The following is a 21787-nucleotide window of genomic DNA, read 5'->3' on the forward strand; positions in this document are numbered from 1 at the left end:
TGTGAGTTAAATTTGTTTTATTTCAAGTGAACCAAGATATTTACAGTAGAAACAAGATTTAAAATACTTGGTAGGATTTAGTTTTTATAGTGTAGATACAATTATTAGGCGTCTCAATGCAACTTTTTCACTTCTGATCCGATATCAGTATCATACATTTATTACTTATTTTGTAAAGGAGTGTAAGGAAAGCTTAATCAGTTTTTATTATAAACTTAGTCTGTGTGGGATAGAAATCTTGGGCCGGACTAAATGCTGGAGCGGACTGATTCCATCAGAGATTTAAGATGCGGGTCGATATCCGATATTTGATATCAATATCAGATCGATACTCTTGGTCATTGCTTCCAGATGTCCCAGTTGTGGCGCCCCCTGCTGGTACACCTTTAAGTAGAAAATGAGCTGAAATCTTTTAGCTTCGGTTTAAATCGGTTTGTTTCAGTTCAACGTTCGTTCCAGGAAAATGGAAATGATCTGAATCTGGAAACAGAATGAATTCTGTAAGCAGAACGCTCGGCTGGGTTCTGTCTGGGTTCTGGATGCAGAGACCGCATTAAGCGGCGCTGCAGCAGCTGTGGGAGGCCTTAATTTGTAACTTTTAGGCAAAATGATGTTATAATTACACCAAATGATTTTCAGGAGTTCTCTTTAGAGCTGCAATGTGTAACTTTCATAAAAATATGTTTTAAATATTTTTTATATCTGTCTCCATGTCGGGACAGTTTGAGACAGAATCTATGAAAAAATCTATCTTCCATGTTTTCTCACAGTGCTACCTACAAACAGCCAATCAGAGCCAGGAGGCGGGTCTTAGCGCTGTCAATCACTCTCCCTTTGCTCTCTGCTAGGCTGCAGCTAGCATAGCCTGCTGTAAATTGTAAAGCTAGTTAGCATAGCCACTGATGACGGCAGATAAACTGTTTTCCTTTAATGGTAAGCTGTTCCATTAGCACATTTAGCAGCGAGTTCATGAGCTTGTTTGACAGCGCTAAGCCCCGCCTCCTGGCTCTGATTGGTTGTTTTTGGTTAATTTCTTCAGACAGTAGTATTAGCTCATAGAGGAGATCCATCTGCTCACAGATTATCTGTCTTATAACAAACTTTTATAGCACAGTTTGGTGCTTTTATTTTGAAAAGGCACTAAAGTTTACTTGCAGCTGAAAGATTATTCTGTAAAAACATGGCGGAGGCAGCGTCAGCTCCGTCTCAGGTAAAGGAAACTGTCAGTCCCAGTGTGATGATTATGCTACATGCTAAGTGGCTAGCAAAGCTAACAGTCACAACTTCAGTGAATCCCTTCTGTTCAGGTTATTTTCAGAAAACCTGCAGATTTTAAACGCAGCCTATCTAAAATATTCAGAAGACAATGCATCATGGGAAACTGAAATATTTATGACATTGGCTGGCCAATCAGCGCTCATGTTGCTTTGTGCTGATTGGCTGTAGCTGAAATGAATATAGTAAATATAGATTTTATATCTACCTGTATAGATCAAACACACATAGATAGTTTGATCTATGTGTGTTTTCAGAAGGAAAGGTTTGAAGTTGATTGTTTCTCAGTAATTGATTCTGACCTGCTGAGTTAAACCAACGGCTGAACTGGTCAATGTTTGACCCAGTACTGGGTTAGCTAACTTCCAGACTGACTTGTTTTAACCGTGCCGTTTTTACAGTGTCACCCAGGTAACGCATCCAGTGACCAATCCTGTTCCTCCAGATTCCCTGCGTGTTTTAGATATTATATTTACCTCACCTGATCCAAAGGAATTAATTAATAAATCAATTTTATCCTCGGTTTCCCAGAAGAGTTTGAACTGGAACATGTGACACTTTCTGATTGATGTTTGTTTGATTTTAGTTTTATTTTTTGTTATTAGTTCAGCTTAGAATTGCGCTAATATTTTTAGCCATAAATGCGCAGTTTTTGCACCATTACAATTCTATTTTCTTCCATTCTCTGCTCCGGGGTTTGTGGAGATTAAAACCAGAGAAAAACTGTTCAAATATTTACCAGGTATAAAGCAGCGCTGAACTTTGCCCTGCATGTGCGCGTGCGCGTCCGCGCCTCGTTTACAGCCGCAATCAGGGAAACTATTGGAGACGTTTTACGACAGTTTGCGCGTTTTGTTTTTGTTGCGAATCACCGCGGCGCGGCGCGGCGGCGCGGCGCGGCGCGTCCTGCTGCCAGAGGATTAATAATCAAAGCCAAGAGCTGCAATTACAAGCAATGCGCATGCGCGCCTTAAATAAACGCGGCGCGGGCACGCGTGATGGCGCAGACCATCATGCGCGCCGCCGATGGTCTGAACAGATGAAGATTCATATTTACAAAATTTTAATAAATACCAGATAATCAGAAACGGTCCAGTTGAGACTTTCTCGCTGAATTATGACAAATAAATAAAATGATATGAAAGTTTGAAATGAGGAAACGTGGCCATCGTTTGACCCGTTTAGACAAAATCAAAGGAAACTTTGAGTGAAAAGTTTCCTGCTGTTTCTGAATAAAAAGGTTATAAATCAAATGAATGTTTGAGGTCAAAATTAATAGGAAAAGATTGTAATCTGATGAACAAGGAAAATAAAAGTTAATTCGTAGGATTATAAATATTACTCCCAATGTTTGATTAAAAGTTTTAATAATAAAGCAAAATGTATTTTATAAACAGTCACGCTCTAATCTATAAATGACGTTTTAAATCATTTGTGTTTAATAATTAATTCTGATCATGTTTCAGTGTTTTATTAACGGCTGCCTCTAATCCTAATCCTGCAGATTACCTATCAGGTTCAACACTAATATCAGTCTAGTGGCAGTAATATAGATAATACAGATATGAGGATTTCTGCAGGTGTCAGAACAGCAGATATAATGTTGACTGAATAAACTGAGCGCTAAGGAGAAGATGTGAGAGATTATAATCAGATTTACTGATTTATTCAATAAAACCCGCCGTTTTCTGTGATTTGGTGGATCATAAGTTTTTAACGTTAACATTCATCCTTCAGCCTCGATGAGGAGGAAGACTGAAAGTAAATCAAATGAGAGTTAATAGATTATAATTATTTTAAAGTGTAAAACGTTCCGTGGAAGTTAAATATTTAAATGAACCTTTTTAGTTTTCTGTGGATTTATTCAGACACACATGTTACATTAAACACGAGAACTTTGGATCATTTATAAACAGTTCAGGTTAAACAGTTTTACATTAAATCACGGCAAGTTAAACATTGTTGAGTTTTTTTTTTCGTTCATTTGAGCAAATAAAAATGAGAAGCAGTCGGTGGCAAAAAGCACAAAGAAGCGTTTATAAAATATGTACAATAAAGTCAAGAGTTCTTCTTTTTTCACCTTTCTGGTTTCAGTATCTTAACATTAATTATTTATGTTTTTTAATCATTATTAATAATCCCTCTTCCGGTCATTTTCCGCCATTTTCTGTCATTTTATTTGTTTTCTTAACTGAAAATCTCGGCACATAAACGAACAAAGAGCAAAACTTGTGGCTCCATTTCGTACCTGTCATTCCGAAATGAATTATGGGTATTTTGCTCCTTCATCATTTCCTACGAAATTGAGCCGCAAAGGATGCCGGTCATTTCGCGGTTTCGTAATTAATTAGTTTTATTTTTTTATTAGTCTCGATGATTTGGGCGCCATTAGTTGTTGTTTTTTTCAGGTACGAAATGGAACCACCTGCGGATCAGTTTCTGCTCATCAGAAACGAAATGGATGAAAAAAATGTTCAGAAAAATATCAAATGAAATAATTAGAGTATTTTTTATGATTTTTTGATTTTGAATAGTTTAAGTGCGTCGCTACGAAATGGAAGTAAGGAGAAGCGAAATGGAGCCACCAAGCAGCCCAACCAGTACCGGAACCAGAATCCCAGTGTGGTTTTATGTCCAGTTAAATATGTACAGTGCAGTAATGTAACACGTCTTCATTGTCTAGAAAAGCTCCAGATGTTTCGTGGTAAACTTGTAACCCGCATAATCCATTTTTTCTCATACGGAAAAAATGACCGCAGGGATCCAGGTCGGTTCGGTTGCTGGTTCGGGGTGAGATGCGGATCCTGCGGGTCGGTTCGGGGCCCCGCGGCCCGTCAGCTGTTGTACTGGCAGGCGTTGAGGCTGGAGCCGGGGCTCTGCAGGCCGCTGTATCCGAACGTGGGGTGCTGTTTGGACTTGAGTCTTAGGGTGGCCAGGCTGGAGTTACACGTGTCCCGGTAAACGCTGTACGGCGAGCCGGGAGGGCCGTACGGACACGCGGAGGACGACATGGCCGAGTTGATGCCGGAGGTTCCGATGCCGTTCAGGTTGCTGATGTTGTTGAGGCCCGGGGCCGGCATGCCGGGCACGGCGGAGTGGCCCATGCCGGACGCCATACTCATGGAGGAGATGGAGTTCGGGGCGGAGAACATGGACTGCGAGGTGAGCGGACTCATGGAGTTGAAGAAGGTGAAGTTCTTGGTGGAGAGCGGCGCCGGGGCCAGGCCCTTGTTGGTCCAGTTGTTGTAGGTGTAGGTCGGGTACATGTCTTCGTAGGGCTGCATGAGGCCGCTGAACTGCGGCAGGTAGCTGTTCTTACACAGGTCCATCTGCTGGTTCCGCTCCCGCTTCCTCCACTTGGCCCGGCGGTTTTTGAACCACACCTGGAAGGTAAACACTGCGTCACTACGGGACACCCGGAGGCTGCCAGCCACACTATTCAGCTCCAGTCTGGTCGCCAAACCACATTTAGATTAGAAAATCCTGATTCGCGTCAGCAACCGAATCTAATTCTAATCCAGATTAAGGATTCATGCAGATTATAGTTTATGATCTTTGATCAGGAAAATAATTTAATGCTTTTAGTTTTTAGAAACGTTTATTAATTTTTAAAAATAAGATATCAGTTTATTTTGTATTATTGTGAAGAGTGCAGAAAAAAATCACTGTAGCAAAATTATTAATATTAATAATAATAATAATAATGTTTTCTCATCAGTTTGTCTTCCTTTCCTTATCGTGGGTTTTCCACGGAGCTGCTTTAACTCCCGTGGGTCCGTGAACGTTACATGAAGCATTAAAACTGCTGAACATTTTTTAGATAGTTTATTGAGTTTTAATCTGTTTTTTAAGTGTAAAGCTCTTTATTAAATAAATATCATGTATGCGCTGAACTTTTTAAAATCGCTTTGCAATAATTTATTTCTGAACATAAAACAATAAAACAATTTGTCGTTATTTTAAATTAATTTTGGTTAATATTCCACAGGCAGAATAAAAAAATTTAATCTGTTTAATACAGAAATACTGAAGTTATTCTAAGTCATTTTATTGTTTTTTTCTCTGAAACGCAAAACATCCAATTATATATCTATAGATATATAGATATAGATCTCGCATCAAACTGGATTAGAGAAAACAAAGTAAAAAATCTAATCACATAAAATCAAACCGATCGAAACTAAAACAGTCTGAATGAAAAGTCGCAGTTTGATCCGCAGCTGTTTGCGCCATTTAACTTTTATTTGAAGCTCCGACGGAGAAACTTTACATTCAATATCAGACATGAAAACGTTACTAATATGATCTTTGCGTGAGTTTGGTGATTTGAATAAAACCAGCAGGTGGGAGCGGACCGGACCGGACCGGACCGGGCCGGGCTGCGCCGCGCCGCCACTTTGCAGAATCGTTTTTTAATTCATAACTGAAACAGTTGAAGTTTCGTCCGATGAAGATGATTTATAACCTAAATAATCTCCAGAAGCTGCAACAGGAAAATGAAGGAAAACAAATCGACCAGAAGAGATTAAAATAAATTCCGTTTGGTTTTTTTAATCTGCCGCCACTTAATGCTGCAATAATTCAAAATGTCACTTTTAACACTAACAGAAATATCTTTGATTTTTCATAAAGTGCATGACAGAAAATGATTCTCCTCCTTCAAAACCAGCGAGTCTGGACTCCGCAGGAAACCCGAACCAAATGGGACCGGTTGCTTTTCCAGCACAAAACCGACTCGTTGATTCCCAGAGAAACGCGCGTGGCTGCGCGGGAAAAGGTCCGACAGGAGAAAACGATGAAAAGGAAAGGTTCGGTTTCTGGTGTCGGTTAGTCTGAAGTTTGTGATTAAACGGAAACAAAGATCCAAACCGGATCTGATAAATATGTACAAAAAGTCAACAAGCTTCGTTTTGAAGTTTAATGTTTCGTCCTGATGTTTATCATTAAAATCATTTTAATATTTGCGGGTTTTCATTAAATCTCGTTTGATGAGAAACATTTGATCGTTCAGAACCGCAAACCCTTCAGAAAAAAGCGGAGCAATAAAATCCTTCAGCCTCATAAAAGGTCAAACTATTTGACCCGGAATATAAATAATAGAGCAGAAACTTCACTGCTGCTGCCGCCGTAAAAACAGAAGGAAAAACATTCAACCCTGACAAAAACAGAGTTTCTACTTGGTTTGTGATTGAAAATAAATCAGATTGATTAATGAAGTATTTGGACGTGTTTCCAACATGGCGCCGGGCCTCTTACCCGAACTCTGGCCTCCGTCAGGTTGGTCCAGACGGCGATCTCCTCCCTGGTGCTCATGTCCGGGTAGCGGTTCCTCTGGAAGGTGGCCTCCAGCTCCTGCAGCTGCTGGCTGGTGAAGTGAGTCCGCTGCCGCCGCTGCTTCTTCTTCTTCGGGTCGTCGGCGCTGCCGTCATCGCTGCGGTGCTCCGCGCTGCGCTCCTTCTCTGCGGGGAACAGAAAGCGGCGGAGCGGTGAAGACGTGCGGTGCGGCTCACGCAGCTCACGCAGCTCACGCGACCTGCTCAACATTTCACACGCGGATTCAGTTTCCAACTTGCAAAACAGCGACAGGTTTTAACCGAGCGGGGAGCGGAGAGCCTGAGGTCAGACATTTGCAAGTATTTTCATAAAATCCCTGAGCAGAGAAAGAAAAGCAAATATTCTCACACATTTACAACCGATTCTGTTCTCACTGATCGAAATGTTTAGGCCGCTCTAATCTGAGGCTGAGATCTGATGGAGGAAAGTTTAGCCAAAGTTAAACTCGTGAATAAAGCAGGCGGTGAACTGCAGCTGATTCTGCTGCTGGGTTCAGATTGATGCTATTTCTAGTTTGTTTCATTGTCTGACTGCAGGCCAGGCTCCGCGCATTTTTCCGTGACCCAGTCCGGGATCCGGCCCGGTGATTGGCTCAGGCGGCGCAGAACCAGAACAGAACAGATCTGGGTGAAGCTGAACCTCTGAGTTCTGCTGGTGCGTGAATGAACGTCCCGCTGCGGATTTCTCTGCTTTTTACGCACCAACATGATTTCCGCTCAATAAAAAGTGGATTTTACAGGAAGATTCTGGTTCCGTCCGGCGGTATCTACCTGCCAGCTCTGCGTCTGAGGACTCGCTGCTTGAGTTCTCTAAAGCTTCCCTGCCGGCCTCCGCTGGTCTCTGTAAATGAAACGCGGCGGCCACGTCACGGGGCGGCGCGGCTCTCACGGCCTCCGAGATTCGGTCCAAATTCATGCCACCTTAAAGAGAAGGATGCGGGACAGTGAGAAAGTGGGTCCTGCTCTGCAGCAGCTGCGACAGCGAAGATCCAGAATCACACCGCGACATGAGCGGCGCGGCCACGCGGAGGATTTCCACCAGAGGTTCGGTTTCTCCAAAACCCACAAAGTTTCTGTAGAGGTGAAGCAACGCGAGGCATCGGGCAGCGGTCCGGTCCGGTCCGGTCTGCAGCAGCGCGGCTCTGCTGTGCGCTCTGACCGACTCGGAGCTCCGACTGTCAGGCAGCAGATCCTCCTCCTGCCGCTCGGAACCTCCCAGAGCGACAGTCCAACCCACCGAACCTGCGCCGCGACGCACCCCCACCGCCCCGGGACTATGACGTCACGGTGACCCGACCGGCGTCCCGCTGATGTAAAAGTCCAAACTGCTCGGCTGGTTGTTGGAAAACATTCCGGAGAATCTTGGCAGCAGATTCGGTTTGGTTTTATTTTTGCTCCAATAGAAAGTTTATGGATTAAAAAAGGGGCGTGGCCACATGAACAAAATGATTTACGGATCAGTTTTACAAAGTGGCGACATTAATATCACAAATAACAAATAAATGTTGCGACTTGTTGCTTCTCTTTTCATAAATTCATAAATATTTGATGTTGGTATTATTAATATTTCTGCGGTGGGATTCAGGAGGCGCAATAAAAACAGGCGCGTTAATTTATGTTTGCTGCGTTCCTTTACACACACAGAGACCGGTGTGTGTGTGTGTGTGTGTGTGTGTGAGCTGGATAAACATTTCCTGCTTTATTGTGTCCGGATGAACGATGCGCTGATGGATGAAACATGAAATGATCAGAAAACCCGCGGAGATTCTGACAGCTGCTGATTATCTAAACAACACACACACACACACACACACACACACACACACACACACACACACACACACACACACACACACACACACCAGCTGCTGCTCTCTCACCTTTAGATATTTACACAGAAAAACAGCAAAACGCATAAATAAATTTCAATCTCCATATTTTTAATGAGGATTTTATTATTTTATTTTACTAAAATTATATTATACTGAAGAAAAGTGGAAGCCAAAACTAAAACATGGAAAACATGTCTGCATGTTTTCATTGTGTTGGTTTACATGCTGAAGTGAATGAATAGAAAATTATAATTATTATGTAAATTAGTTAGATAATAACTAGTTAAAATTACTGAGTAACTTTTGGAAAAACATATTTTTACTGTACTGTACTTTTGACTTGAAACATTTTATTATAGCAATAAACTGAATGAAAGTCAAACCTGTTAAAGGTTCTGAAGTTTTATTGAAATAATATTTTTATTTTTCTTAACTTTGTTATGTTTTGGTTACTTATATGAATTAATGTCATTTTATTCCTTATAATAACAAAATTTCTACTTAACTTTATATTTTGGTTTGTCTGATGATGTAATTAGCATGATGCTAAGGATTAGCATCATGCTAATGCTTAGCATCATGCTGATTAGCATCATGCTAAAGGATTTGTTCTCTTCAAAACTAAAATCTGCCCAGAATCGATAGAGAAATGAATAAAGCTATTATATAAAATATAAAGTAGAATAATTTTGACAGTCATTTAAAGTTTTAAAGTTTTTTTAGTTTTAAAGTTTGTATTGCTTCATTCTGTGTGATGAGTCTGCTGCTCTTGTACGCCCCCTGCTGGCCTGGGTGTCCTAACCTTCAGCTCATATCATTCTTCTTCCTACTTTAATCTATATAAAAAACTCATTTCTTTCATAAAGTTTTAAATGTTAAAGCTTCACACATTCAACACGACTTTAATATTACAGCTTATAACAGAAAACTTCACAATAATCAAATGTTTGTTTCCAGAATCTGAATGTTTTCAGCTTTTATGTAAATTGTGAAAATTTGTTCTAGAGCTCAGATCAAATCCGACTGAGGATGAAAAATATTTTCCATCTAATCCAGATTATTTCAGAGAAAAATAATAATTGATGCTGATTCTAGTTTATTGTGTCAAATGGAGCAAAGAAGAAATTAATTTCTAAAATGTTTCACTCAGTGAAATGATTTACATTTTTCCTTTTGAATATCAAAAATTATGATTTTCATTTTGCACAATTACAACAAATTAATGAAAAAGAAAAATCAGTGAAACCTGAGTTGTAGTTGCTGAGTTTGCTTATGCATCAGGCCGGCTTTTTGTTCAAAATAACCAAATCAGAAAAAACTTTTTTTTCACTTGAGACTCTTTAAAGTTTATGAAATTCATAATTTTATGAGTCTTACCAACATATTCAACAGATTATTTATATAAAGATTCTCTGTTTCTGGTTCCTGCCATCTTCAATTCATTTCATTTTTCACACACATACCGATATGATCAAACGTTTCTGACTCGTTTCTCTGAGTAGATCTGGAGGTCAAAGGTCAAGTCCTTCCTGCTGCTGCGGTTAAAACATTTCAACAGAGTCGGCTTCGTTCGAGTCCAGAAAAAATGACATCTTCAGAATTTATTTCAGCTAAATTAATAAAAGACTTTCCAGCGTTTAATATCTGTAATGATACTCAGCAGAGAGTCTGACGGTCAGTCTGGGTTCTGGACTCTGGACTCTGGGTTCTGGATGTTTTGGGGTTTTTACGTTCCTTGCCCGCAGCAGGGCGTCCATGTTTTCAGGGCGTCCATGTTTTCAGGGCGTCCATGTTTTCAGGGCGTCCATGTTTTCAGGTCGTCCATGTTTTCAGGGCGTCCATGTCTTCAGGGCGTCCATGTTTTCAGGTCGTCCATGTTTTCAGGGCGTCCATGTTTTCAGGGCGTCCATGTCTTCAGGGCGTCCATGTTTTCAGGTCGTCCATGTTTTTAGGGCGTCCATGTTTTCAGGGCGTCCATGTTTTTAGGGCGTCCATGTTTTCAGGGCGTCCATGTTTTTAGGGCGTCCATGTTTTTAGGGCGTCCATGTTTTCAGGGCGTCCATGTTTTTAGGGCGTCCATGTTTTCAGGGCGTCCATGTTTTCAGGGCGTCCATGTCTTCAGGTCGTCCATGTCTTCAGGGCGTCCATGTTTTCAGGGCGTCCATGTTTTCAGGGCGTCCATGTCTTCAGGGCGTCCATGTTTTCAGGTCGTCCATGTTTTTAGGGCGTCCATGTCTTCAGGGCGTCCATGTCTTCAGGGCGTCCATGTCTTCAGGGCGTCCATGTCTTCAGGGCGTCCATGTTTTCAGGTCGTCCATGTTTTTAGGGCGTCCATGTTTTCAGGGCGTCCATGTTTTTAGGGCGTCCATGTTTTCAGGGCGTCCATGTTTTTAGGGCGTCCATGTTTTCAGGGCGTCCATGTCTTCAGGGCGTCCATGTTTTCAGGTCGTCCATGTTTTCAGGGCGTCCATGTTTTCAGGGCGTCCATGTTTTCAGGGCGTCCATGTCTTCAGGTCGTCCATGTCTTCAGGGCGTCCATGTTTTCAGGGCGTCCATGTTTTCAGGGCGTCCATGTCTTCAGGGCGTCCATGTTTTCAGGTCGTCCATGTTTTTAGGGCGTCCATGTTTTCAGGGCGCCCATGTCTTCAGGGCGTCCATGTCTTCAGGTCGTCCATGTCTTCAGGGCGTCCATGTCTTCAGGGCGTCCATGTTTTCAGGTCGTCCATGTTTTTAGGGCGTCCATGTTTTCAGGGCGTCCATGTTTTTAGGGCGTCCATGTTTTCAGGGCGTCCATGTTTTTAGGGCGTCCATGTTTTCAGGGCGTCCATGTTTTCAGGTCGTCCATGTTTTCAGGGCGTCCATGTTTTCAGGGCGTCCATGTTTTCAGGGCGTCCATGTCTTCAGGTCGTCCATGTCTTCAGGGCGTCCATGTTTTCAGGTCGTCCATGTTTTCAGGGCGTCCATGTCTTCAGGGCGTCCATGTCTTCAGGGCGTCCATGTTTTCAGGTCGTCCATGTTTTTAGGGCGTCCATGTTTTCAGGGCGTCCATGTTTTTAGGGCGTCCATGTTTTCAGGGCGTCCATGTTTTTAGGGCGTCCATGTTTTCAGGGCGTCCATGTTTTCAGGTCGTCCATGTTTTCAGGGCGTCCATGTTTTCAGGGCGTCCATGTTTTTAGGGCGTCCATGTTTTTAGGGCGTCCATGTTTTCAGGGCGTCCATGTTTTCAGGGCGTCCATGTTTTCAGGGCGCCCATGTCTTCAGGGCGTCCATGTTTTTAGGGCGTCCATGTTTTCAGGGCGTCCATGTCTTCAGGGCGTCCATGTTTTCAGGGCGTCCATGTTTTCAGGGCGTCCATGTTTTTAGGTCGTCCATGTTTTTAGGTCGTCCATGTTTTTAGGTCGTCCATGTTTTCAGGGCGTCCATGTCTTCAGGGCGTCCATGTTTTCAGGTCGTCCATGTTTTTAGGTCGTCCATGTTTTTAGGTCGTCCATGTTTTCAGGGCGTCCATGTCTTCAGGGCGTCCATGTTTTCAGGGCGTCCATGTTTTCAGGGCGTCCATGTTTTTAGGTCGTCCATGTTTTCAGGGCGTCCATGTTTTCAGGGCGTCCATGTTTTTAGGTCGTCCATGTTTTTAGGGCGTCCATGTTTTCAGGTCGTCCATGTTTTCAGGCTTCGGTTAGTTTCTGATTTTACGTTCAGGCGAGTCGAAGCGAACGGAGCGAGTTCGTCCTGCAGGTCAAGCAGAGCCGGCCTGAGTCATAACGGACCCGAGCCGTCCCCCATAAGGAACCATTGACTTTAAAACAGAGGTTCACAGATTTGTGTTGTTTGTATTTAGTTTTATCTTCAGTTTAATTCCTTTACTCTGGAAAATGATCATTTAAAATAACTGGACAATCAAACCAATTCAGTTGAAACTGGAGAAGCTTTCAGATATAAACTCGACCTGCTGATGACTGAACATACGAGTCCTGCATGAACTGTTCCTGTGACTCTGCGTGTCGCCCTGTGTGTGAGCCTCCTGACATCAGATCCAGCCCGCAGCGCCCGGACCGGCCCGGTTGCTCAACATCTGGGCTCAGAGCTGCGGCTGCTGCGTGTTTCTCTGACAGGAATCACGGCAGCGACCTGCGCAGGCCTGCCGGGACGCCGCCGCTTCAGAAACAGATTTGTTAGGGGAACCGGAGCGGAGCCTGGTTCTGGTCGCAGCAGAGGTTTAGTTGCCATGAGTTACAGTGACACGTTTCCACGGCGACAGAGCGTTTAACCCGGAGCGCCACATGGATCCGTTTCCAGGTTTTACTTCAGAAAACAACTTTGTTACCAAAACAATGTTTAATAAAACTGAGAAATAAATACATACACTGCAAAACACAAAACCTGCCAAATCAGTTAAAAGGAGACAAAACTAAAACTTACAGGTAACTTTTCCGCAGATATAAGTTTGTTTTAAGTAAATAAATTCATTAATAATGATGAAAAAGTTCTAGTTTCTCTGCAGATTATTTCACTTCTAGTAAAACATTTTTACCAAGTTGTAAGTGAAATAATCTTTCATCAACATTAATTAAAACTGTTTCTTCTCGCTGAACGTTTCCTGTAAGTTAGTTTACTGACATATTTGCTCTATAAACTTGGTAAGATTTAGTGTTTTGCAGTGTAAGAGGCCGAGTTGCAGGGTTAGTTAATATTGTAATTTTAATATCGCTCAGAAAAGATGCATCATCTCTACATCTGGAACGTTGTGATGTTGTAAAGGAGACGAGTGGCTCTGCTGTGCGGCTGATCGATGGCGGTTATCTAAATACTCCAGCCTCCATCTCGCCTGCGTCCTTCTGCTCCACTTCTGCGTGTGATGGATGAGTTAAAAAGCCTTTCCATCCGGCAGGACAGGTTAAAGGTCCAGCAGCAGCGCAAACATTCGTACTTTTTTCTCTCTCCTGTCCATGATGTAAAAATAAAGTGTGAGCCTCATTAATCACCAAGCAAACACACGGAGGGAATAAAAGTGCCGTTTTTTCCCCTGCAGCTGGAAAACAAAGCAGATTGAAAGCGAGACCAGCAGCGGAGATGTAACTGGAGCTGCTGGGTAACTGGAGAAGCGCTGGGCAGATTATCGCCGTGGTGACGGTTCCCCTGCGTGGGCCGAGGCCCGTTTGACCTCCGACTCTGACATCCAAACAGCGCTTAAGAACGACGGCTAATGAGCAGAAAACACACAGAAATCCCCTCTGAGGCTGACGGAGCCGATAAAATCATCCTTCACCAGAACCAGCAGAACGTCCACAACAAGCACAGCCGGCCTGAGGCATACGCAAGGCCGGCCTGAGGCATACGCAAAGTCAGCAGCTGCTGCTGAGTTTCACCAGAAAACTGCAGAAAACTAAACTCTGTCAGATCTTCATGGTTAAAATTAGACGTTACATTTTATGGGGAAAGTTTCATAAAATCTGAACTTTATTTATCAGTTAAATCAATATTTCCACCAGATGTTTGTTTTCTGAAATATTCTGGAGTTCTCTGCAGAGCAGCCGTATATTTATTAGAAATAAAAACATTAACTGGAATGTTTGAGGGCAAAAATCTCTCCAATATTTGAAGTCTATAAAATCTATAAGAATTGTTTATTAATTTTTCTGAAAGGCAGCAAATTTTTAAATGTAAAATAAATGTAAACTTTAAATGTTTTAGATTTTTGTTTGATTTTTTTCCAGGTAATATTGCACGTTTTCTGCAGAACAGTAAAACGTTTCCCCAGAAAAACTTAGAAATAATTTTAACTTCTCCAGCTGATGACTGGCCAGAGCCGGCCTGAGGCATAAGCGATCTACATGTTGGTTTGGTTCCTCCAGGCCAGCAGGGGGAGCCCAAGGCTGCCCACATTTTATCACAACATCTCCATGCTTTGTGTTCAAGTTCTTAAAATAAAAAATATTAAGTAGTTTCAAGCAGTAAAACCAGTAAAGTCATAAATTAATTTAAATGTTTTTGTTTAATATATATATATATACATATATATATACATATATATATATATATATATATATATATATATATATATATATTTAATTAAAATCTACATAAACAATCATTTTGGGGGGTTTCTGTCATTTTTAGTTGAACCTTTAAACTAAACATCCCGGTTTGTAGTTTTATTGTTCCTGTGAACAAACCACCAGCTGTTCATTTATTAAATCTGATTTATGATTTTACAGTGAATGATCCGCTTCACATTTAGACAAAACATAAAATGTTTTTCTTTTCATCTGCAGATTAAAGCAGAAATTTTTACTTCAGGTTGTTTCAAACTAAATATTTTCCCGGTAGAAATGAAGCCGCGCACCACGTGACGTTTCCTGTCGTTTTCTAAAAATTATTATTATTTAATTCAAAATAATTTTCTATCATTCTAACAATCCGCTGGTGTCGGTCCAGTTATTCTGGTTGGATCGAATTTCATGGCATTAAATGACCATCAGGACGAAACGACGCGCAGCTTCACATGTAAAATTAAATTAGTTATTATTTTTCTCCGCAATGTAAGAAAAAATCAAAAGTGAAACAAGTCCGTCCTTCATCTGTTAGAACCAAAATGTTTTATTCTTTATATGTTTTATAATTCAACAAAAATATTTGGAAATGAAACAAATATGATTAGAGTTTGTGTTTTTAAACTTTTTTAATATTTTTAAATGTTTAAGTAAAAATTCATCAGTTAATTCCTTCACTTAAGTCATTTTCGCTCCTTTATTTGCACATGAACATTTAATAATAATCCGCACATCTGCGCGTTTCTGTCCTCAGAAACTTATGAAGCATAAACTGCGACTAAACTCTGAGTTTGAATAAATGTAGATTTATGTGTGAAGTTTTTCCAGAATCTGTTGGGAGATGAAGATGAAGATGAAGGTTCCGGTTCTTACCTGAGTCTCCGCATGAAATCACGTTCTTGGACAAATTCAGCTCCATTCCAGATCCCTGCGAACAACAAGCGTTTATTCAGAGTTTATTAAACATATTCATCAAGTTTCTGAATCTGAACATTTCAACTGGAGAGAAAAACGTGAAAACAAACAAACAGCAGAAAGAAAGAAAGAGAAAATATTTATTGATCCGCAGCGTCGCTTCAAACGGAACCTTCATCATTTATCCAGAACCACGAACACACACACACACACACACACACACACACACACACACACACACACACACACACACACACACACACACACACACACAGTTATCTGCGGGAATCTCTCCTCTGTCCTTCAGCCGAGCTGAAATGTTAAAAATGTTTTCCTGATTTTCCGCACAGCCGTAAAATTCCGCTTTATTTGCGCCTCGTGTTGTTATTACAATAAAAATCAGAAAAGCTGATGAATGAATGAATCTATTCTTTCTGGTCTATTTGTTTTTTTCTCGCAGCTCTAAAGCTTCCCAGTCAGAACCAGTTACTCACCAGTTGGTTCCCAGTAGAGCGAAGAGGTGAAGGGAGAAGCCTGACTGCGTCCCATGCAGGTGTCCAGTAAATCCAACAAAGCGCGGTGTGTGCGTGAGGCTGCGTGAGGCTGCGTGAGGCTGCGTGAGGCTGCGTGACGCTGCGTCCGCGGTGACCGCCGCTGTGGTTTCCTCCGCGCTGCGCTGCGTCGCTTTTCTCCTCCGCGCTGCGCTGCACGCCTCGCCGTGACGTCACCACGCCCCCACCCCGTCACCTTCCTCATCCTCCTGCATCTTCTTCACTCTTCATCCCGAAAACCAAAGATTGGGGATGAAAACATCAAACTACTTTTACTATAATTATGAGAGAAACAAAAATAAATTTACATCTTCATGTTTTTTTCTTACTCAACTCATTTACCGTTTTTAAACTTTTTATTAATTCTGGATAAACTAAAGCGGCCCTCTAAGATATCTGGTACTTTATGTATTTATTGTTTTTAAAATAAATTTGTTTTTGTTATTTTGATACTTTCTGATATCACATTTATTTTTGTTTTAACGTTATTTGACATTTTGTATTACTTATTATTATACTTTATACTTAATTTATTCCCGTTCATATTTTTATGTTTAATACTCAGATTTAAATTAGATTTTTGTTTGACATTTTCTCAAATATGATAACAGAAATTTATGTAAGCATGTATTATATATTAACTTTGACAAATGTTATGTCTTAATGTAACATAAAAATAAATGTTTTACTCCCAGATTTACTAATAACTGGGTGAATTTGAGAAAATGTTCAGCAATAAGAAAAAAGGTTTTGTGTGTTTTTAATAATTAACCAAACAGATTATTGTTTGATTATGTAGAATCGTTAAGAAAAACGATTTTTCTTTTTTTTGTCATTACAAGTTCAATATGTGAACAGTTTGGTTTTTCAAATTAAACTTCTGTTTCTTTTGAAAATTAATCAGATAAATACCAGAGGAAATGATTCATGTTTCCTAAAAAAGAAAAAGGTGATAAAACAGGTTTTCTTTTTCTCTGTATTTCCCGCCGCAGAAACACAGGAACCGGAAGCAGAGCGGCGGGATGATCCGGGTCAGAGGTGAAGCGAATCGGCCGCATCAACTCATTCATTAAATAACGCAAATGAAATGAAATATGTAAGAATTATTTATTTTAAAGATAAAATCTAAAAGCTGAATCATGTTTCGGGTCGAGCCCAGACATTCAGAAAAATGACCTTTAAATATTCAAACTCAGTTCATTTTGGCCCTGAAGACGCCAGAGAAAATGTGAAATTTGTCCCTTCTGGCCTCCTGTAGGTCCACCGCGCCGGGAAACAGGAGCCGATTTATTTGGGCTGATAGTTTCTACCTGCAGGTCCTTGAATCCACACAGAGGGGGCGCGCTTCAGGTTTGGGGTTATTACAGCAGGTTTAGCTAAATTAACTGACTATAAAAGATAATACAGCTTATCACAACTACTGGCTTATAATTGATCAAAGTTCTGCATCTTTCCTGTTTGTTGCTCATGTACCGACCCAGAACAAAAATGAACTGAAAAATGAATTTCTAAAGTTTTTAAACATTCATTTCTAAAGCAATTTTATTTCAATTGAACATAACCGTTCATAAATGTAATGTTCAAAAATGATTAAATTAGTAAATCCTTCCTCAGCATGTAGATTAGATTTTGATTTATTTCTAATTATTCTTTTCGTGTTCAGTGCATAGAAAGTTGTGTTAATAATAAATGTCTCTATTCTGAGGCTATTAGCATAAAGCCGTCGGTGTTAGCTGCATGCTTTCTGTCTGATAATCAGTAATGGCTACAATTTAAACACCAACACTTAAGATCTGCATTAAAAGTTATGGTACAAAAAGGTTTAAGGTTAGATTTAATCCAACTTTAGCTAATTTAGCGATGGTGCTAATGCTAAATTCAAACTTAATAGCAAACTGAGAGTTTTGGTTCTGAGCATATTTACGTGACATTAGTACTCAGAAAAAACTATCAACCAGAATATTCTGATGGGATTTAAATTTTCATCCATCCATTCTGCATCTGGCTTTAGCTAACGTAGCATCTGAGCTAATTCTAAATTCTAACTTGCTATTTGGATAAGCTAGTCTCTGCTAATCATCAGCTGTCTTAGCAGTGTTTGTCCATGAAAAGGTTCACACGTTAAATAGTTAAAATAGATTTTAAAAGTTTGTATCTCCAGTTATTTTAGCATCAGCGCTAATGTTAAAGTCAGAGGCTACTTACCATCAAGGTGGCGCTGTTAAACCTGAGACGGTTGTTGACATGCTACCGTCAGAATTGAAAAAAACTAAGTTTGTATCCAGCTTCAGCTAGCTTAGCTTTAGCTGTAACACAAACGTCGCACATGCTAACAAGCATGTTGTGGCTAATCATTGTTGGATGTTGTTGTGAAGGAAAACTTTTAGCTGCCACTCTGTCCAAATTAATTAGTTTGTAGCCTATCTAGCACTAAGTAGTTCTACGGTGGCCCAGAAGGGTCAGCAAAATGAAAAGCCACACAGAAGAAGTTGCTGTTGTGTTGTGACTTTTACATATTGTTGACACTTCTGGCCCACTGTTAGCGTTTAGCTTAGCGCTACGCAAAAGTCAGACCTGCTAGCAAGTTGAGCTTCTTAAGTTTGACGCAGCTGCTGCTTCTTAAAGGCACATCGTAGTTATTTGTTTACATGTCACTTTGTTAAAATACATCAATTATATTTTGCATCCAGCTTTAACTAGCTTAGCATCTGTGCTAATATTTGCTAGCAGGTTGAGCTTGAGGCTAATGAGCCGCTCATCAGGGAAACTTCTTTCTATTTCATTTTGCCTGTTTGAACAATTTTAAACATTTATAATATTTTTTCTTTTATTTTGCAAGTTTATTTTAGCATCTTCTGGCTGATTCAAAACAACTAAAATGAAACAAGTTTAATTAATTTGGTTGATTTAACTCTTACAGTTTGTTTATCAGTGTGTACTGGTAAAAATGCTCGTAATAGCCTCCATCAGAGTGTGTAATTGTCTACCTGTGAGGCCTGCATTGCTAGGTAATGAGTCTGTGACACACACACACACACACACACACACACACACACACACACACACACACACACACACACACACACACACAGAGGCAGCAGGCTGTAATTAGGCAGGCAGCAGAATGCTGTGATTACGGGACGAGTGACTGGAGGAGTTAAGTGTCACCCTGCAGGCCGTGGCCTCTTCTTCTCCTGTGTAAATAGGTGGGGGGATTATTCAGGTGTGTGTCTGTGGCCGGACCTGTCTGTCTGTCTGTCTGTCTGTCTGGTGGACGGCTCTGCACTGTAAATAGTTATTCCTAAATGACAGAACAGCTCTCATGCAGCCAAACTGAAGAAGTGACACTTTACAGTTGCTGTTTATTTTTATTTAAATAAAAACTGAAAGCAGAAGTGATTGATTTCCTGGTTGATCTGCAGCTCAGCGTTTCCACCGTCCGTCAGAGAAGCAGAGCCGATGGTTTTAGCCTGTCAGGCCTTTTTCCGCCTGCTGAGGAGCAGAGAAGTGTCTGTGAGCGGCGTGCCGTCCAGATCCTGCAGAATCAATCAGGAGGATTTTCTCAGCTTCACGTCGGGCCGCTCCACAGAACAGAAAACCTTTTGTTAAGTCCAAGATGTTTTTTCTAACTCGGTCTGTCTTCAGCCGGCCCGCCGCGATGGCAGAACAGACGCTAAACGACGCAGGGATATTTACTGCATAAAGTCTGCAGCCTTATGGATGCATATCCTCCTCCAAACACAGCAGCAGATGAGGGTGAGCTCATCCCGTCATCAGCAGAGCCGCGCTGAGGAACCGACGCGTCACGCTTTGAAGCTGTCCCCCTCTCAGGGTGTTTGACGCAGATGTCACAGTTTCCGATCGGCAGTAAAATTAAAGATGTTTTGATTAGGCCGGTCTGGGAGATTACCAACATAAACAGCTCCGCAGCGTAGATCATCATTTTCCACTTTGTCCAAACTCAGCAGCTCTTCTGGGCTTAGCGCTGATGACAATCGGACGTCCAGCTTCCAGTTTCACATCTGAGCATAAACATGATGCTGGAGAAAGACTGGTCTCCTCTCTGGACCTGCAGGTAGAACCTCACAGCAGCCTGGTTACACTTTGATCTGACAAAAATCATACAGTAAAACCTTTATCTAAAGTACATTTATGGCACTGTTCACCTTTACCGTACAGAAAAATGAGAGGAAATCAGACATGCAGCGTTTATAACTTAATTTATGTTTAGAAATCTGAATAAAAGGACTTGATGTTCTGGACTCTTTGTTCTCCCAAAAGCCAAATGTTTCACTCAAAACAGAAAAAATCTAAATGATTTTTATAAACTTTTATATAAAAGTAATAAAAGTCATGGAGTTCCTCAAGGCTCCGCTCTCAGCTCACTTCTATTCAATATCAGAGACATTCGTCCCTCTGGTGCTTTTTCACATTTTGTTGAAACCATACTGGATATTTATATGTTAGACCAACATAAAGTAATGTATAAATATAAAATGATTGCAGAATTACTCAAGTAATTTTAAAAAATGTTCAGTAGGATTCTGTGGTAAAAGTTTAAAGTTATTATCTGCATATGTTCTCCGTCCAACCTGACTGATGCTGAGACTTTTTACAAACACAGATAGAAAATAAATTATTCTCCAAAATAAACCTGCAGCTTTAGCAGCAGCTGAAGTGATCAAATAAAAAAATAACTTTATCATTCTGCTTTACTTTGAAACCCTGGTAATACATTAAAGTTTGTGGTTACAACAAAATGTGGAGACGTTTAAAATGTGTAAATACTTTGGCAAGGCGCCTTGAACAGACAAATAAACCCAGAAATCCAACCTGTGAAATATATAATAATGTAAACAAACAAACAAACGTCGCAGTCAGATAAAAAACTCCTGTTTGACTCGGATGAAGTTTTTCCACTAAAATAAAATTTGTACCTGCAGGTGAATCTGCAGAATCCGATTCAGAGGAGAAGAAACTCAGATTTAGATTTAATATTAAACAGGAACGTTGAGCCGGCTTGTTGTGCATGATGGAGCGACTCCACAGGAAGCTGCAGCAGGTTCTCAGGATTTGCCTGTCTGTGGATATCGAGGCCTTTAACAGTCTTTGCTTTCTCCTCTGTAAGTTTAAGCCGCAGATATTTACTGCAGAATGAGGTTTCCATATCTGTTTATCCCTTCAATCCACCTGCATCTCCAGCTGATAAAAACTAATCCGAGAGGAAAAGGTCTGCTCTGTATTCAGCATCAGCTTCAGACGGGATGAGTAAACGGAGCTGCAGGATCCGATCGGCTCTGGTGGAATTAGCCGCTGATTCGACCCGCTGAGGCCGGCTCTGCTGCAGATCGCAGGAAATGACTGTTTATACACTAATGCATCTAGAAACACTTCATAAAAACACTTTTACCTTTTGTAAACATTAATTAAAGAAATCCTTCCCATCATAGAACTGAACAGGAGTGAATTTATAACACTGAATTTTTATAGCTATATATATATTATTATTATTTTTCCATTTAAGTCCAAAGTTTTTCTAAAAACAGTGGAATCAGTTCAAACCACTCAGATGTTTTTAGTCGACAGGTTGAAGCTGTTTGGTGTCAGAAAGGAGAGCAGTTTCAAAAACCTCCCGTTACCTAGCAACCACAGCCTAGCCTGTTACCTAGCAACCCCAGCTGATCTCCAGCGGTTGGCCAGCTGGTTTTCCTCTGTACAATGGCTGCTGAAAAGGACAAGAGTTTAGTTGTTGACTTGCTGCATTCTGGCTAGTTGTGCAGGAGGCTCCACTGATGCTTTTCAAAGATGTACGGTTGTATAATTGCGCATCT

The 21787-nt window shown here is 40.9% G+C and overlaps 1 protein-coding gene across 3 annotated transcripts; it reads right to left on the bottom strand.

Moving 5' to 3' along the window:
* Positions 1–3116: 3116 nt before the first annotated feature.
* On the bottom strand, positions 3117–16060 carry pitx1 (paired-like homeodomain 1). 3 transcript variants are annotated; one of them, XM_028032384.1, is made up of 5 exons: positions 15900–16060; positions 15364–15418; positions 7380–7529; positions 6532–6734; positions 3117–4658 (listed from the first exon to the last, which is right to left on the bottom strand). In XM_028032384.1, the coding sequence occupies exons 2-5, from the start codon at positions 15407–15409 to the stop codon at positions 4110–4112; spliced, it is 948 nt and encodes a 315-aa protein (XP_027888185.1). In that variant the 5' UTR covers positions 15410–15418; positions 15900–16060; the 3' UTR covers positions 3117–4109. The 3 variants fall into 3 exon arrangements, with proteins under 3 accessions (XP_027888185.1, XP_027888186.1, XP_027888183.1); XM_028032385.1 differs by lacking the exon at positions 7380–7529; XM_028032382.1 differs by lacking the exons at positions 15364–15418; positions 15900–16060 and adding an exon at positions 7675–7872.
* Between the last annotated feature and the right edge of the window lie 5727 nt (positions 16061–21787).

Source organism: Xiphophorus couchianus, chromosome 11 (genome assembly GCF_001444195.1).
Source record: "Xiphophorus couchianus chromosome 11, X_couchianus-1.0, whole genome shotgun sequence".
NCBI classification, from domain to species: Eukaryota; Metazoa; Chordata; class Actinopteri; order Cyprinodontiformes; family Poeciliidae; genus Xiphophorus; species Xiphophorus couchianus.